The 18,089-nt window shown below is 45.3% G+C and overlaps 1 protein-coding gene across 1 annotated transcript in view; it reads right to left on the bottom strand.

The window, feature by feature from the left end:
• Window positions 1–12,255, bottom strand: part of OBSL1 (obscurin like cytoskeletal adaptor 1) — a 59,215-nt gene extending 46,960 nt beyond the window's left edge. The window contains exons 1-8 of the mRNA XM_054970083.1: window positions 11,740–12,255; window positions 11,365–11,643; window positions 6,834–7,103; window positions 6,467–6,727; window positions 5,954–6,259; window positions 4,277–4,546; window positions 2,086–2,361; window positions 1,416–1,688 (exon numbers count right to left, since the gene is read on the bottom strand). Coding sequence (XP_054826058.1) covers window positions 1,416–1,688; window positions 2,086–2,361; window positions 4,277–4,546; window positions 5,954–6,259; window positions 6,467–6,727; window positions 6,834–7,103; window positions 11,365–11,643; window positions 11,740–12,241 — 2,437 coding nt within the window. The 5' untranslated portion in view covers window positions 12,242–12,255. The remainder of the gene's footprint in view (window positions 1–1,415; window positions 1,689–2,085; window positions 2,362–4,276; window positions 4,547–5,953; window positions 6,260–6,466; window positions 6,728–6,833; window positions 7,104–11,364; window positions 11,644–11,739) is intronic.
• Window positions 12,256–18,089: the final 5,834 nt, after the last annotated feature.

Below are 18,089 nucleotides of genomic sequence, written 5' to 3'. Positions count from 1 at the left end.
AAAATAACTTGCTGAACAAATTTTTAAAAATAAAACAAATAAACAAAATCTACTAAGAAAATCCAGAAAAACTAATTGCACGTTTGCAAGAATGAAATACCAGTAGGCAACTTGTTAAAATCTCTACATCTTAGGTTTACGACATCTTAGACACCACAATCCAGTCCCAAGGTCACCCTTCCCCTCAGATTCCAGAACAGTTGCCAAGTGAGTCTGTTGGTGGCAAACTAATTACTTTCAGCATAGACTTTGTAAACAAGAACCTATTTTACCAGGGACATGTCTATGAATCTGGAGAAATAGGTGCCACCCTACAAAATCTTATATTGAAATCTGTCAGTGTCTTTGTTTTACTGAACTGAGTCAGAAAAGGGCTGTGGGGGATATAGCAAGGGTCTGCAACATACAACTCAAGAGCTTAATGTGTTGGTATGGAACTACTAAATATGGATCCCTTTTTAAAAATGAAATCTAAGTTAAACTGTATGGAAGGGGATGCTAGCACAACTAATATGTGGAGGGAATGGCAGGCAAAAGTTCTATGGAACTAAAGAGCTTCTTAGAGATGCTTTACATAACCAAAATGATAGAGATGAACAAATGCCAGTAATCCAATTCTGAACCATACATAGGTTTATACCAGTGCACTAAAACAGTTGTGCAGGGTGCTGCTGGGTATATTTATCACTCATTATGAGATCTTGTGTGTGGCACTTCCTAAAAAAGAACTCACAATCAGGGATAGAGTTAGCATACCCTGAGGTGCGGCAGCTGCCAGGGTACAAGATTTCTGGCAAGGCCCCTGGCCAGTGACCCTCCTGCCCACGTTCCTCCTCTGCCAGCCACCCATGTGCCCTTCCCCCTCCATGCACAAACACTCCTCCAGTTCCACCTGTGCTCCTGGCTAAATATGCTGCCCAGTGCTACCAAGGGAAGGTCTAAAGGTGGTCACAGTGTTGGCAGCACTTCTGGTGGCCAGGGAGGCAGCTACACATACTGTCAGGAAAAGTGCTGCAGGCAATGCAGGTGGCTGTGAGCAGTGGTAGCAGGAGGGCTTGTGAGCAAGTGCGGGGGGGAGCACAGTCCTGGAGGCACATGCAGAACAAGTGGGTGGGCAGGAAGGGAAGTGCAAGCAGAAGGCTTGATGGTAGGCAGAGGAGGGGAGGAGACCCTTGGACACCCTCTGTTAAGCAAATGGGATTTCTTATACTGGCTCTTGGTTGCTCTCTTGCTCTGAATGTTAACAGAGGTGGGCTCTTTAATCATAAAAGGTTGCTGACCCCCCCCAACCCCTCCCCCAGGGATACAGCATCTGTAAAGAGTAGAAATCCCGCACATATAACTCATTAGTACTGGATTATAAAGAACTGTGTAGCTATGGGACTGGGTGGGCTCCTTTGGGGGAAGTTACTGACCTGTGACAGTGACGTTGAAGAAGACAGAATTTCCACCTATGTCACACACAAACTGTCCTGCATCATCCACTTGTGCTGAGGGAATAACGAGACGGCGATGAGGCCCTTCACTTTCCAGCAGGAGGGCCTCACTTTCTTCCACTACTTTCCCATCCTTGTACCAGTGCACAGGAGCATCTGGGCGGGACAATTCACAGGCCAACACTATACGTTCTGTGAACTGGTAGGCATGGACCTCCTTGGCATTAGAACTCAAAGCTCTCACAGGAGGTTCTGCAGTGACAAAGAAATATCATGATAGCAGAAAAGAAGCCATTATCCATAGAACAGAGCGAGGGGGCAGTGGGAAGTTATTAATCTTCCTAGGTCAAACCCCCACTAGCACTGGATGGCAGAGATCCCAGCACTTGTTTTGGCATCATCAAGTTAGAGCTGCCAGATGCTCCCTATTTTAAGAGGCACCTTTACTTCAATGGGTTTGCCCTTACTGTCCTTATGGTATAGTCTCTAGGGTTTGACAGTAGAATTACACCCTTGAAAATCCACTGACTTCAGTGGGCTTAAAAGGGTGTAACGCTGCCCAGGATTGAACTGTAAGTCTCCAGGGCCCCATTTGTGTGGCTCAAATGCACTGTCCTTGCACACACCAACTTCTTTCCCCTCCACTCACCATCCACAGTCACGGTGAAGCTGATAGAATCATCTCCCGCATCACATGTATAAATCCCAGAGTCCAAAGAGCAGACTGAAGGAATCTGAAGTCTGCGAATGTTGCTTTCTGATTGGACAAGTGTACCGTCATCCAAGGCCACAGGATTCCCATCTTTGAGCCAGCAAATGGAAACATCAGGTACAGAGACCTCACATTCCAGGACCAGTGGCATCCCAGCCAGAAGTGTTTGAAGTCGTCTGGCCTCTGGCACTGGGGTAATGTGTACTTGGGGAGCTGGAGAGACACAATGCATGAAACCTATGCAGCTACAAAGTATTAACTTCATAGCATGCCAGGTTTTGACAATCCACCTGATACTCCTGTGAATATAGCAATGGTAACATCAACTGAGATCAGCTAGCCAAGTAGCTTATGCCACCGTTCTAAATTTAAGGTCACCATGACTGCAATTGTTATTCACAATGGGCTGTGATCATCCGATACAATATGGAATTCAGTCCTGCAGCCCAAAATCAAGTGGCAAATAGTACCTAGAGTAGCTCAGTTTTCTTTCAGCAAAAAGTTCTTGTTTCTATCCTTCTAGGAAATCTAGATATTGGGGGTGGGGGTGGGGGGTGGGGGTGGGGGGATCCTCTGCAATTCCAAAGACAAATTTGTGATCTGAATAAAATATGCAAATTGAATGCATTTGGACACTTTTACTTCCTAATTACATATTTTAGGATTTTTGTAAATTGAGGGTTGAGTCAACAGCCAGAGTGATGGTAAGGAAGGGACGCATGGATATGGGGTGGGGGGAGACAACAACATATCTATCATGCAGAGCTAGGGAAAGGATTATGAAATGTAAATAGCACTTTTGGATGCAAACTCCATGCCTTTGGAAACAATCTCCAGCTCTGTTTCAAGTTCTTTGGATAAAACCTATTCCTTTGGAAAATGAAAGCAGAAGTTCACAGGACATGCCACCAATTTTTGGAATGACCATTCCGAGTCCATGTTACATAACATGATGGAAATCCATACGGACTTTTAGCCTCTGTTTTTATTCTCTTCCTGCCAACAAAAATGTTTTTATTCTCTTCCTGCCAACAAAAACCATATTTAAAATGTCTATCATGCCACGTATAAATACCACACATGTCAGGCAGTGATCATATGTGATTGGAAGATGCTAAGGCATGGGATTGGTTGTAATGTTGTCATATGCTACGGTACACCTGACTGGCTATAAATGCATGAAGGGAAAGGAATGGGATCACACCTGGCTGCACCACCTGCTGGCCCCAATCTTCATGCATAAATCCATTCAGGTTATGGTCTCTGAACACTGCCTTTTTGGTGTAGTGGTTAAGAGTGCGGGACTCTAATCTGGAGAGCTGGGTTTGATTCCCCACTCCTCCACTTGAAGCCAGCTGGGTGACCTTGGGCTAGTCATGGCTCTCTGGAGCTCTCTCAGCCCCGCCCACCCCACAGGGTGTTTTGTTGTGGGGATAACGATAACATGCTTTGTAAACCGCTCTGAGTGGGCATTAAGTTGTCCTGAAGGGCGGTATATAAATCGAATGTTATTATTATTATTATTGGCCCAACTCACACTGTCAGTGCAGAGCGGGCAGGGGCACAACCCCTTGCCCATGCATTCATGTCCATGAATATATCATATGTCATATGAACAGAGTATCTATAGAAAGGCTTCCTAGGTTCCACCAAATTGGTTTGAGCCACTTTTGCTTTTGTAAGCGCAAATCACAAAATAAACAAAGGCTATTCAAATGAAATTATTATGAAAGGGGGTTTAAATTTCAAAAAGAGTGAATATAAATGTATTGAAGAATTCACATTTTCCAACATTGTTTGCAGCTAGAAAGGTTCCAGCTGCAGACCAATCAGGGGAAATGGGTAACAGCTGACAGCTCTGAGACAAGAGTCATTACTTTTTCTCCATCCTGTCCAGTGCACATCCTTTTTCATGGGAGGGAGCCATCTGAATCTGTTGCAGCAAAAACAAAAAAGAGTCTTGGTGGCCCCTTGGTGGTTTTCCTGACACATAAGCATTCATGGGCTAGAATCCACTTCATGCCTGCTAAGAATCTGCCACCACATCCTTTTTTGTTTTGGGTGATGGTATCTCCATACCAGATAAGTTAATTCTTGCCCTGCTGGTGAGGCTCATTAGAAGGCTCACCTCGTACATGCAGTACAGCGCATTCCTTGATCCCATTGGCCTCAAATTGCACCTCAGACTCTGTGGCTGCTAACTGTACATTTTTGATCACCATGGTATGGTCCACCCCACTTCGTGTGATCTGGCACTGCTCGCCGTCTTCTTCCAACCTTTTCCCATTCAAGAACCATCTGCCACATACAGCAGCTGAGAGCTGCACTGAGAAAACAGCATCCTCGCCAATGTGAACCCAAACATCTTGCACTCCTCTCTGTACACGAACCCTGGGCACTGAAAGAAAAGGCAGAAGTAGAGGAGGTAGGCTTGAAAGTAGTACACACACATACACAAGATAAAGGGAGGAGTTCAGTTGTGGTAGAAAAGACATGGGAGACAGTTGGCCTGGGACAGCAGACCACTGCCAAGCCTTATGCAAAAGAGTAACATAAATCAAACATTAAAAATCACCACACTTAGAAACCAGCAGGAGAACAATTTTATCTTTCATAATATTCCTTCATTAACCTAAGAGTGGCAGTTTTTCTACAAAAAAGTGTTGGAGGGAGATTACTGAACTTGAATTCATCAACAAGTTCAGGACAATGGGCCCTGAGTACTGAACATGAGATTCTTATCTTATTACAGATGCTAATTGTCTGCATTTCCCACCTCTATGCATATCTCCCAGCTCTAATCAAGAGTGTTGTTGGAAGTCAACAAAGAAAAGGGGGAGAGGAGGGGTGGGGTATATAGACATGTAGAAGAGTTAAATTGGATAAATATATTGTATTAAGTAATGATTGTATATTATCACATCCAATAAAAATTTTATAAATACAAAAAAAAGGGAAATTGTGCCATGAAGAGGCCCTCGTTCCATGAGCTTAGCGCTATGCTGAGACATGTGAAAATGACCCTGTTCTCCCTAGCTGGCTTAGTCATGTTGCACTCCCTTGCCTGGTGGATGTTTCTGTCCTGTTGATCTATCAAAATAGGATCAGATTCTTCCCACATGCACAGATATTGAAAATTAACTGTGTTAAAGCAGACTGGGATAGGTGGCACCTTGCATGGGTCGTACTCATTTAGACTCACAGCTGCAGATAACCAAAGTTTATATTTTGACATAAGGAAGGGTTTCCAGCATGTCTAGAAGATATGCTTTCTTTCCAATGTTCTGCCTCCTAACTCTAAGTATGTGGGGGCTGATTAATTAGCGGTGCGATGAAATGCTTTCTTAATATGCTCTGAGGCACTCTCATCTTTGCTATTAATTTTGTGTGCTATACTTAAGCCCCAGTATTGAAAACAACTTCCAAGACACATTTTGATTATCCTTGCAGGAAGCACAGAGTGCCAGCACTGGTTAACTAATGAGATATGACCTTCCAGATTCAGGTGCCTTGCCTGAGTACACTTTTGTAGGAGATACTTGGATGGTGGTCCCATCAAATGGTGGGAATCCTCTAACAGATAGGTGGCTTGGTAAGGTAGAGGAAATCAAGATGTCCATGGAACTGCTTTATAGTGTAAGCAGTCTTTTTGACTGTAGAGATCACTGGGAAGGTGGAGCAGAAGACCAAGGAGTGGCCAGTGGTTACATGGTAGAGTGCAATAAGGAGATGAGAAAATGGAGATACTTGTGATGGATACCTTTGCCACTCTCCATAAGGACCATAAGGAAGTAAAGAGGCTTACCAAGATGCACAGAGCCAGGGAATTCCACATGCTCGCTACACCCATACTGATTGGCAGAACACACGCGGAAGCGGTAGTCAGCCTCCTGTGGCACACCATCACCTGGAACTTCAACCATGCTGGCAACATCAGTGGTGAGGCAAGGCACCCACTCAGCCTCTCCAACTGCTTGCCGCTCCAGGAGGTAGCTGCTTGGGGGGCTGCGATGCACATCAGGGGGTGGACACCAAGTCAGAAGGGCAGCATTGTTCCGGGTCATGCACATCCTAGCTGCCACTGGGGCACTTGGTGGAATCCTCTTGGCACCTGGAGAATATAGACAACTTTTGTCATCTCTCACTTTATTACCTGGGGGCAGCATCCATCAAGATGTGTCTACTGCAATTAATTAAAATGAATGGGATGGGTACAAGAGCAAATATAATTTTTTGGGACTGGAGGTCATTTAGAGGTAAGGAGTTCTGAGATTAGATGATTTGCTCTCAATAAGGCCCATCTTCGCCTCCCACTCACATTTGACACGGAGTTGTGCTGAAGTCTGTGACTCGCCCGCTGTGAAAGTGATGACCCCTGCATCATGTCGCGTCACATGTACCAAGACCAGCAGGTGCGTTTTACCAAAGCTCCTAATCAGGATATGTGGTGCCTCCACAAGTTCCTGCCCGTTACGGTCCCAACTTGATGCCTCCACAGGTTCCCGTGTTTCCACACAGAAGGCAGCATTCTCCCCTTCCATCACATCTAGCTTCCGTGGCAGCCGCTTCACAATCAGGCCTGAGAGAATAAGTTAGAGAAATTATGACAGCAGCAGGAGTCCCCAACACAATTGCCAATCAAATAACTCTCATATGGCTGCCAAATGATTCCAAATTCTCCTCACCTTGAACTGAGAGTTCCCCAACGCTGCGGCCTTTACCCTCCATTTCACATAAGTAAATGCCATCATCATCAGCCCGGGCATCCCGCACAGTTAGCCGCCGCAGCAGGCCCTGCTCTTCCATCAGGTACTTAGGACTGGGCTGCAGGCGCTTGTCTTCAAGATACCACACTGTAGGGATGGTCTCTAGAGGAACTCGGCACTCTAACACTGCATCCTGGCGTTCTAGAACTTCCACATCCACCAAGGGTACCTGGAATCGCAGCCGAGGTTCTGTGAGCAAGAAAAGAAAACGGCCTAGCTGCAGGTGGATTTGAGGATAGGGCAAGGGCCCATCATCACTGAAGAAGCCAAATGCCCAAGGGACTACTGAGAAAGAAAGCCAGAGCGCTGGGATCCAGCAAAATGTCAACCCTCTCACAACTTCCACTCCTTTGTCGTCATTATTCTTCTCTCCAGCCTCAGCCTTCTTCATGTTTTCTTTCACAACCAAGTGCACTTCCTCCTGTCCCTTCAAGCAAACTTGTTAGCTTCAACATGGTTCTTTTAATATAATGCAGAAAAACTGAGCTGAGAACCCCATCAAGTTTTTTTCTGCTTCACATACTATTCACACACACACACAAACCACTCACCCATTCATCCATTATGAGAAAGTACAAAGAACTTGAGCTCCATGATCCCTTGCCCTAAGGAGCGATCAATAATGAAGCATAGAGCTTAATGAACAATGAATCTCATCATTTATCATGCCAATTTTAACAAATATTAGCAATCTCACCCACCATCTTTGTAGAATACTTTGTCACCATCATCAAATTAAAAAAGAGATTATGAATGCAGAGGATTTAACACAACTGTTTTCAAAGTTGTTTGGGTCCTGAGGAAATTCAGCAAGGAATGTCCAATGGGTGCCTGCTCCCTCTTTGGGATGTGAAATTCCTGGAGATTTTGAGGTGGAGCCTGGGAAGGCAGGGTTTAGGAGGGGAGGGACCTCAACGGGGTATAATGCCATAGTGTCCACCCTCCAAAGGAGCCAATAATCCTTCTCCTAAGGGTTATTCTGAGAGGTAGTACTAAGGGGCTGCATGTGGGATCTTTAGCCCAGTGCAAGGAACCCCTGCCACCATAATGGAACAGGAATCAGCAATATCGAACATTCCTGGAAATAAGCAAAGGTCGCCTTGGATAGTACAGTTCAGTTCAATTATTTAAGTTCTGGAAAAAAAATCCAGTTTCAAGTCAGTCTGAAAATAATAGACCATGACCTAAAAGCCCTCCCTTTTAATCTCAATGTTATGGGGACTCTCTTAAGTTAGTTGTTGGTAAGAGAAATGCATTCTGTACCAGATGAGGAATAATTTTATCTTCTTTGTATAGCTACAAAGTTGAGAGCTGGAACAGGGAACAGGCCTGACATAAATTAAACCCTGAGTGAGCCTCTTTTCATATAATTAAGATAGGATAACATTAAGGAATGTTTCAAAGAAATCATCTTTTAAAGAGATAACACCATAGAAATAGTTTGGGGGGTCTGGTTCAGATGCGGCAGTAAAACTATTATTACTATACCCACTTCGGACTGCTGGTAGTAATGACGGAGGTCATGTTTGAACACTCCTACTCACTAAGCATTTCAAGGAGAAAGTTATGCTAGAACTCTTTCCTCTGTATGCAGGGAATGTTTTATATGGGAAAGGATTCAATCACGCTTTCCTACAATCTAAAGTGATACAAGTACAGCTTTTCCACCTCGTATGTTTCCTGTGTGATCCAGGTACGAAGCAACCCTCCTTACTATATCTTCCTCTGTTGGTTAGAAATTGAAGAGTGTGCCTTATTCAAAATGTTAATGGACCACTTTATGCCCAATTATTTCCTTGGCCCTTGTAGTTTCATCACGGTTACTATCCCTCTAGTTCCCTGCTCCTTCCAAGGGGAATTTTTCCTTTCCGCCTTCATCCACTCAGGCTCTCATAATGACAAATGTTTTGCCTATTTTTAAAAAGTTCCAGTGAATGCAGGCACTCCAAACTCTCTGGGTAACATGTTCCATTACATGGCTATTCTTATGAACAGAAAAATCTTCCTGGTATTTAATCTCTCTCCTTTTGGATAAAGCCCATTTTCCCCTCGCCTATTCAGGGAACAGTTAGTTTCTTTCCTATTCACAGCAGCCTATGACATATAACTGATGCCTGTTATCACGTACCCACCTCCTAGTTTCTCCTCTCCAGGCTAAACAAGCCTTCCTCTTGTCTCTCTCCTTAGCCCAGCAGTATTCCATACCCTTTATCAGCACTGTTGTTCTTCTGAACCCTCACCCAAATCCATGGCTTCAAATCTCAGCCTAACACTTTATCCCTTACTAGGAAAGGACTTTGGGTCCATCCCCAAAATATGTCATACTATATGCCATATGTTCCCCTGTGTTGTCCTTTGCCTCATTTTAACCAGTATCTTTATTCTCTTTCTTGTTCCCTTTGAAAGATGCATGACATAGGGTTGCCAGGTCCAGGTTGGGAAATTCCTGGAGATTTTGGGAGTGAAGATGGGAGAGGTCGGAGTTCGGGAAGCAACCTCAGCGGGATATAATGCCATAGAGTTCATTCTCCAACGTAGCCGTTTTCTCCAGGGAAACTGATTTCTGTGGCCTGGAGATCAGTTGTAATTCCGGATCTCCAGCCACCACCTATAGGGTTGCCTGCGTATAGGTGTCTCTCTATAAAAAACCAGACACCTATACGTTGGCAACCCTACTATATGTTATGGAGCATAACAAAGAATGTGGGCTTCCACCACGGCAGTACTAAAAGCAATACCCAGGGAGAAAGCAGGTTCTTGAATACCCCAAACTCTAGCACTGGCAGAACTGTCTATTGTTGACTCTGACATAGCCTGTTACCCTTAACTGTTAGAAGAAGGGACTGGCGATACCTCTTGCCTAGGCCTTTAGGACTGCCAGCACAGAAGGAAGACAACAACCATAGAGTCACTTAGATAGGCTGCTATCAGTCTCCTTCCTGCCAGGGGAACTTACTTACTTCCCTTCTCTCCCCCTGTTCTCTCTCTTTCTTCTTCCCTACATGCACCAGAAGAGGCAGCATGGTGTCTCCTCCTGAGAGAGATGGCCTACTTTCAATCTAAAACCATCCTTAGCTAGTTAGTTCAGTTATTCGTTCTCTCTCTCCACTAATCTTAAGTATATGTATTTCCTTAGATAAATAAACAGTTGTTGGTTCTCTAACTTGGATGAGAGCTTTCTGCATGTAGTTTGTTTAGTTAACGTGCCTTAACTAAAACCCAATATTAACACACTCTTGCGTCAGAGACCAAAGCCCAATTTAACCAAAGAGCAGAAAAAGTGGCAAAACTGTGTCTAGAGTGTATCTAGCATTTCAGTCTGTTTGACTGGAGGGCAGCACATGACTGAAATCTCTCCCCATTCTTGCCCGAACAGTGTGAATAAGGAATAGTTTATACTGAGGAACACAGACATGTGTTATCTCCACAGTCTAGTGGTACAATCCAGAAAGAATATTTACCACCTCATTTATCATCTGTATGAACCAGGCCTCTATTAGCTAGCAAACAAACTCCTCTTCCTTCTGTTTCCTGAGCCATGGTTCTTTCCAGTCCAAGGTGGAAAAGCTGCCTACCAAACCATCTTTTAAGGCCCCTTGAGACAGGAAACATTTCCTGTCTACCCTTATACATGGCACCTGAGCTGGCCTGGCCTGGCCCCTGGCTGAATGCCCAAACCACTCAGCACTTCATGGGTACTGTCACTGGCAAGTGACATGTACTTTCCATTCTTGGCCAAACCCTCAGAAATGTACCAGAAGTGTCACCCAGGCACTACAGCAAACAGAAAATGTTCAGAAAGCTAAACACTGGTTGCTAGCTTTACCATCCTTACACAGGCTGGCGGCTGGCTCTCAAGACTCAAAGACTCCATTAGCTAGTTCAATATAAGGGAGGGGAGGGACCTTGACAAGGTATAATGTTATAAAGGCCATCCTCCAAAGCAGCCATTTCCCCCAGAGGAATTGAATCTCTATAGTCTGGAGATCAGTTGTAAATCTGGGAGACTTCCAGATCTCACCTGGAGGTTAGCATCCTTAATCCTAACTAAGCCATGATGAATTCACAATAAGTCAAAAGCCACGTGAGCATTCTCTGATCAATAAACCTGTGATGAAGGTTCATTCCAGACTTAGAATTCAGGCTGCATTTTGGTAACAACTTAAATCTTTGGCTGCTTTTTTCACCTTTCTGTTCACAGTTAATTGGCCAAGCTTCTGTACTTTCATACTTGAGGATAATGTGTACTCTAACAAATAAAGTGTTCTTGTTGTCCCTTAGGAGTGACTGACGGTACTTCAGGCTTTATCCTCCAACATTACTATGTGTCTTCATTCTGCTATCAAAAAATAACCCTCCCCTCATGTTATTCCCATCAATTAATGTCTAATACCCAGTTTCTCTCACACATGCACACACAACACTGTCTTTCCTCCCCATGGGGGGGTACCTTTGACATGGAGGCGCACTGCGCTTAGTGTATGGCCAGCTGTATTGCAAGCAGTGCACACATAGAGCCCACGGTCCCGTGCTGTGCAGTAAAGCACCTTGAGGATGAAGTAGCCCTCCCTGTCTTCGTAGAGCAGGTGCCTTCTTCCAGGGGACAGCACCTTCCCATCCTTCTGCCAGACTATCTCTGGCTTGGGCTTGCCAGTTACATAACACCGAAACTTTGCATGCTTCCCTTCATTCACAGTAAAGGCCTTTGTAGTGGGTAGGCTTTGAAACACTTCTCCATTCTGCCTGGTTTCTGGCACCACATTCTGCCCAGGACAATGTCTCTGCTGCTTATCACCCTGTGCCTCTGGTTGCTTCTTGAAATGACAATTTTGGGGTGCATTCTGAAAAGGACCATCATGGGGCACACTTGGCAAAGAGTCTACCAGAAGCACGGCTGCAGCCATGGCCTCTCCAAAACTGTTCTGTGCCCGGCATACATAGACCCCTGCATCCGGGAGACGGGTGTTGTAGATGTGTAGGGAGTGCCAGTCACCAGCCTCCACACTCACTTTGTAATGGCTGCTTTCAAAGATATCTGTCAGTTTATGGCCATCCTTTTCCCACTCAAGCTGTCCTGAGACCCTGCAAGCAAATGTCACATCCTCTCCCCACGTTACTCGTGCTGAGACTGGCCTGTTCAGGAAGATTGGAGGTTGGGTGTCAAGATCGCCTTTGGATTTCAGTTCTGCTGCCTCCACCTTGAGGGTAGCAGCTGCATAGGTTTCACCCACAGTGTTCTTGGCTTTGCACACATAGCGCCCACTGTCTGCTGGGCCAGCCTGAGACACCAGCAGGCTGTATGCATCTCCATCAGCCTTCACAAACATCCGACCTGATGGCAACTCCAGCACAGAGCCATCTTTTTCCCAGGCAACGCTAGGGCGCGGCTCTCCAGCCACCTGCCACTTCAGTACTGCATTGGTGCCACTTTGCACTGTGAACGTGCGAGGGTAGGTGAGAAATCGAGGGGCTCCTCCAAAGGCATCCATTACTGGATCAGTGACCATATAACAGGCTAAGGTCCTACAGAAAGTCAGATTGAGAAAGGATTATAGTTAGAACTGGACAACAAATAGTTGATATTTAGGAACTGAACCTTTCTTTAGGAACTAGTTCACACAACCACATTGGAATGGTATGGGAGTGAAGAGACTGAGTACTTAATTTGGCACATAGGAAAGTGGTGTGGTGACCTGTGAGCACTTTGTGCACCATCTCACAACCATTTTTTTCCAAGTTGCCAAACCTCCTTTTGGCATCTTTGCAGTGGTATGGTAAAATCTGGGTTTGTTTGCTTGCTTTTTTTTTTTTTTACACTTCATTTATACTCATCTATGAGTTACACTGTCCGGCCGTGAAAGCCTTCGACAATACATAGTTACACTGTCATTGCACCACATGGTAAATTAACACTAAATCCACAATGCTTTCAATTTGGTTGTGTGAACAATCTCACCAATTGCTATAAATCTGCATCACCTGTCCAAGATAAGCACCACGTTATACCTGGATCGGGTGTGTTGTGTGTTGTGTGTTGTGTGTGTGGTGATGAAGCCCAGGGAAAGTGGGGGTTTGGGAGGGGAGATAGTGCAGCAGGAATCTGATTCCATAAAGTCTTCCCTCCAAAAGAACCATTTTCTCCAGGGGAACTGATACCTGTAATCTGGAGATGGGTTATAATCTTGGTGGATCTCTAGAACCTACTGAAGGGGGGCAACCCTTCTACTCTGTCATTGTTGCTGGCTGGGTCCATACTGAGAGATCCATGCAGTGTCAGCAGCACCACTAAGCTTGGTTTGCTTATGACTATCAGTGGTGTTCCAGTGCAGTGGCCCTCTAGAAACTTTCCCAGTAGCTTAAAGGGCCAATCCCTCCCTGACCTGGATGCTGCATGTTAATCTATAAAGGAGCTAATGAGCAGAAGATGCTGCTGTGGGACAGGGAGTTAGACTATCTCCAGGTTCTTAACAACCTCCCAAGTCCTGTGATGAAGCTGAGATATCAATAACAGCTCTTCAGGCATGCAAAGCCCATCAAAATCTCTGCCTATCCTAAGCATAGCCACTGTTGCATGGACACCACGCTAAGGTCATGGGCAGAAAAATGGTCTTCATCAGCTATGCAGTGCTTTCTCACCCAGAAGAGATCACCCAAGGTGATCTTGCTCACTTTTATTCCTTTCTCTTACTGGCCATCCCAAGACAGCTCACTCCAAACAAATCAATGGGGAAAAGAGTTATGCAAGAGGTAGGATTGACTCTTCCTTTATAAAGGAAGCCACAGAAGTGTGGAGAGAAATATTGTGTATTCACACAACTTTATTATTCTGCAAGACATGCACAGCATCTTCCACTACAGCTAGATTTTCAGCCTGAGGGGCAGAAGTCCACCAGTTCACAGAGATGGTGGTGTTGGTAATGATGCTACTGATTCCTTTTCAAGCATTCAAAATGCTTTGCATAGTGGAAGGAGGAGAGCTGCCAGCTCACATTCTTTACCCATAGTCTACAACAGCTCTGAGGACCCCAACCCCCATATCAGCCCTATTTCAGTGGCATGTCTTTCTTATCAGGCATTCCTGCCCTATCAGGCTCTATGATTACATGCTGTTACTTCCATACTGACCCCCTGGGGAGGAATTCCAGAACGGCTTAGAAATCCTTCCCTTTCCCTCTAGCTCTTACTTAATAGGCTACAGTTTTCCACATGAAATTCCTTATATATAGATAATAAAGAGAGCAGTGTGGTGTACTGGATTCCGTTATGGGGACATCATGGAGGGAAACATCTTGCTTCTATTTAAGATTAAGATCCAGTATTGGGATACAGGTGTACTTCTGCCCTCTTCAGCCTCCAAGGCTTTCAGTTCTAGAAGGTTTTTATTCCTGCTCTTACTTGTCCCATGTCCAGCCCCAAACTTTTCATTCCTCAATTAACAGGTTGTCTATTCGAGAGTCACCATTAATCCAGGAGCCCTAGAGTACCATCTTGATACCTTTGTCTCCCCTCCAGCTCCTCCCATGACCCGACCCATAACACTTACCTAGTGAGGAGTGCGAGAGGCAGGCTGTGGGGGGAGCGGCTTGCCTTCCTCTCAGCACTCACTAATCTCAAGCCACCTCCTGCATCCACCCTAGAATCACGCCTCTCCGACAATTAGTTCCTGCTTCTCCTCCTCTTTCTGACAATTTCCATCAGTCCATCCTTCCTTCTATCCAGCTGCCTGGTCCGTTGCCGTCCTCAGTTCAGTTGTCCTCTCTCTTTCTGCACTGCGCCTGAACTGGGCATCCCTGCTTCAAGCCCTGCAGTAGCCCCAACACACATACTCCCTGCCCCTCACAAGCCGTGGGTTGCTGGCCTCCCTCTGCCCTGCTCACCAGGCGTCTGCAAGCAGGGACTAAGCATTACAAATGCCTGCAGCTGCTGTCCCCAAAAATACCCTCTGATGACATGGCTGGGCTGATAAGCGGGGGCTGGGGCTTGGCTAAGTATAGAGCCCAGCAGGGAGGAGTACAAAGGCATCCCTCAGGGCCCGAGCTGCCTGAGGCATAGCCCACCTCAAAAGAGGGAGAGGCAAAGCAGGTGGGAGCATCCCATTGGCACCCCCAGATTGTCTGAAATGCTGGTTTCCCCATCACACCATTGCAGAGGTCAAAACACTGGATGCCAAGGATCAATCAGGCACTAGGCAGCCAGTGGAGCATCAGAAAGTATCTTATCACTACAGATTGGAATTGGAGTGGGGGTGGGGGTGATGTGTTACAAAGGATAAGTCAACCCCAGTCAGAAAAGAAATGGAAAGCTCAAGAAAACTAAATATTCTCTCACCACTCCACTTAATGAGTACTCTGCTGTTAGGACAAGGTTTTCGGTTTGGTTTGGTTTTCTTTTGTTTTGGCAGCAACCTGCATTTTTATTTACTTTGTTTTGTTACAAAAATTATCAGCAAAAAAATTCTGGCAGCCTTAAAAACATTCAAGATTATTTTCAATTTCCCCCCATTAGCCATTCCACAGATTTTCCCAGGGAGAAGTCAGCAATTGCCAGCCAGCTCCCTATTAATGGAATGGGGGGAGGGGGCTGAATGGAGCTTACACAGTGAGGAGGAATTGGTAGGGGGCATTTTACACATTCAGCAGAATCAAAGAGCCTGCGGACTACAGTTCAGGACTTTGTTTGAATGCTCTCCCTGTGGAAGAAAAAAATCTCTTAAAAATAGCTGTTTGGCACACTAGTACCCTTCTTCCTGACACACTAGGTTTTTTAATGCAAGGAACTGAGAGAGAATTCAAACATACAATCCTCACCTGTTTTTTGATGTGGTACAGTCTAGGAAAAGCTTTATCATTTATTCTGCTGAATTTATAAATTGGCCATGCCTACAAGAAGATTGTGAAGCGCCAAGCATTGAGGCAAGAACTGAAGCTTGTTACAGGATAGCAAGGACCTTTCTCAGATTCCTAGACAAAGCAAGAGGACTGCGAGAGACAAATCCACATTGACCTCTGGGCTGTTTGAATAGAAATATTGTTGGCCAGCATAGAGGATAGGAAATACTCTAGACCAGGCAGGCCTCCATCCCAGTCATTCTCATCTCTCAGATGGGGAGGATGGAAGTCCCTCATATTTGAGTAAAACTAGGGTTGCCAGCCTCCAGGTAGTGGCTGGAGATCTCCCAGAATTACAACTGGTCTCCAGGCCACAAAGATCAGTTCACCAGGAGAAAATGGCTACTTTGGGGGTGAACTCTATGGAATTATGCCATGCCAAGGTCCTTTCCCTCCCCAAACCCCACTTTCTTCAGGTTTCACCCCCCCCCCCAGATCTCCAGGAATTTCCCAACTGGGAGCTGGCAACCCTAAGTAAAACACAGCCTGTTGGGTTAGGGTTGCCAGGTCCAGGTTGGGAAGTTCCTGGAGATTTGAGGGACAGAGCCTCGAAAGGGCAGGGTTTGGAGGGGGAGGGGCCTCCGTGGGTATAATGCCATAGAGTTCACCCTTCAAAGCAGCCATTTGCTCCAGGGCAATTGGGGTTGCCAGCCTCCACGCGGTAGTTGGAGATCCCCTGGAATTATAACTGATCTCCAGGCCATAGAGTTCAGAAAATGGCTATTTGGAGGGTGGACTGTATACCTTGCTGAAGTCCCTTCCCTCCCCATCCCCTGCCTTCTCCAGGCTCTACTCCCAAAATCTGAAGGAATTTCCCAACCTGGACCTGGCAACCCTGTTGTCTGGAGATCAGTTGTAATTCCAGGAGATCTCCAGCTACCACCCGGAGGCTGGCCACCCTCGCTCCACACCATCCCCTAAGAATCCCAATCCATGCTTGCTTCAGGGCCTAGGGATCATCTACCCCATAGCCCCACTCTGGCCCCACCTACATGAGCCATATGATAGATCTTGTTTAGATCACTGCATAGTTTAGAGTAGACTGAAATATAACCTCAGCTGACAGATGCCAAGCAGCTGTACATTCTAAATTCTTTGTTACATGCTTGAAAAATTACACTCTTTGGAGTCTCTCCCTCGGTCCCAAAGCCTTTTGAAGAAAGGCAGGCAGCACCACACACTGCTAAGCAGTTTTTTAAAAGTCCTTTTATTTACTACATTTGAATTCCAAATTGCATTTCACATACTGTTGTAGGGAAAAATATGAAAGCCATGTTGATCATTGTGTGCTAGGGTTGCCAACCTCCAGGTAGGGCCTGGAGATCTCCCAGGATTATACCTGATCTCCAAATTCCAGATATCATCAAAGGGATGCTTTGGCAAGTTGCCTCTATGGCATTATACCCTGCCAAGGTCCTTCTCTCCCCAGACTTTGCCTTCTCCAGGCTCTACCCCTAAATCTCTAGAAATTTTCTAATCCAGAGTTGGCAACTCTTTTTTATGCCAATCATACATGTGTATACTATTGCATGTAAATCCCAGCATACGTTCCAGTTATGATTTGGAACATTCCCATTTCAAAGCTCATCTCAGTCATATATCCACTATGTAGTCTCAGGCAAATTTAGGAAGCTAGTTTGTTTTTATCCTGCACTTCTTCCAAGGAGCTCAGGGCAATATACAGTATTCTCCACCCTCAGTTTTATCCTGTAAGGAAGCTTAGGCTGAGAATGAGTGAGTGGCCCAAGGTCATCTGTTCAGCTTTAAGGGCTGAGTGGGGTATTTGATCCTCTCAGATCCTAGGTCAGCAATTGGACTCCATCACCCTAACTATTATATTACACTGGAAAGTTATTCTCTCAGCCACAGCCCCATCATCAGCCATATGATGATGATATTGGCCTACCTATTGTAAGGAATATAAAGATAATTACATGAAGCAATTTGGGCATTAAGTGCGACCATTTTCCTGTGTATCAATACATGTGCATCTGATCATCACAAATGACTATCTATACCATACTTTGCCCTGCTTTGTGTGAGGGAAAATACAATGTGTGAAGCAGCTCTGAGTGCCTGGGTGTGCACAGTGGCAACCTAAACTGCTTTAACTGTCTCCTTAAGGAATGCTGGGATTTGTAGTTCTGTATCTGTGCTGAATCAAGGCATCTCTAAAAGAGAAGTCTCAGCAACCTAATGAAATTGCAGCTTTTGTAGTGCCTTTGACAGTCTAGTTTAAAATGAGTTCAGGTGTAATACACAGCAGCTGTGATGTGTTTTCTTCTTG

Source organism: Eublepharis macularius, chromosome 2 (genome assembly GCF_028583425.1).
Source record: "Eublepharis macularius isolate TG4126 chromosome 2, MPM_Emac_v1.0, whole genome shotgun sequence".
NCBI lineage: Eukaryota > Metazoa > Chordata > Lepidosauria > Squamata > Eublepharidae > Eublepharis > Eublepharis macularius.
Note: the sequence above shows the minus strand (reverse complement) of the source record. Positions and strands in the feature narration are given on the sequence as shown.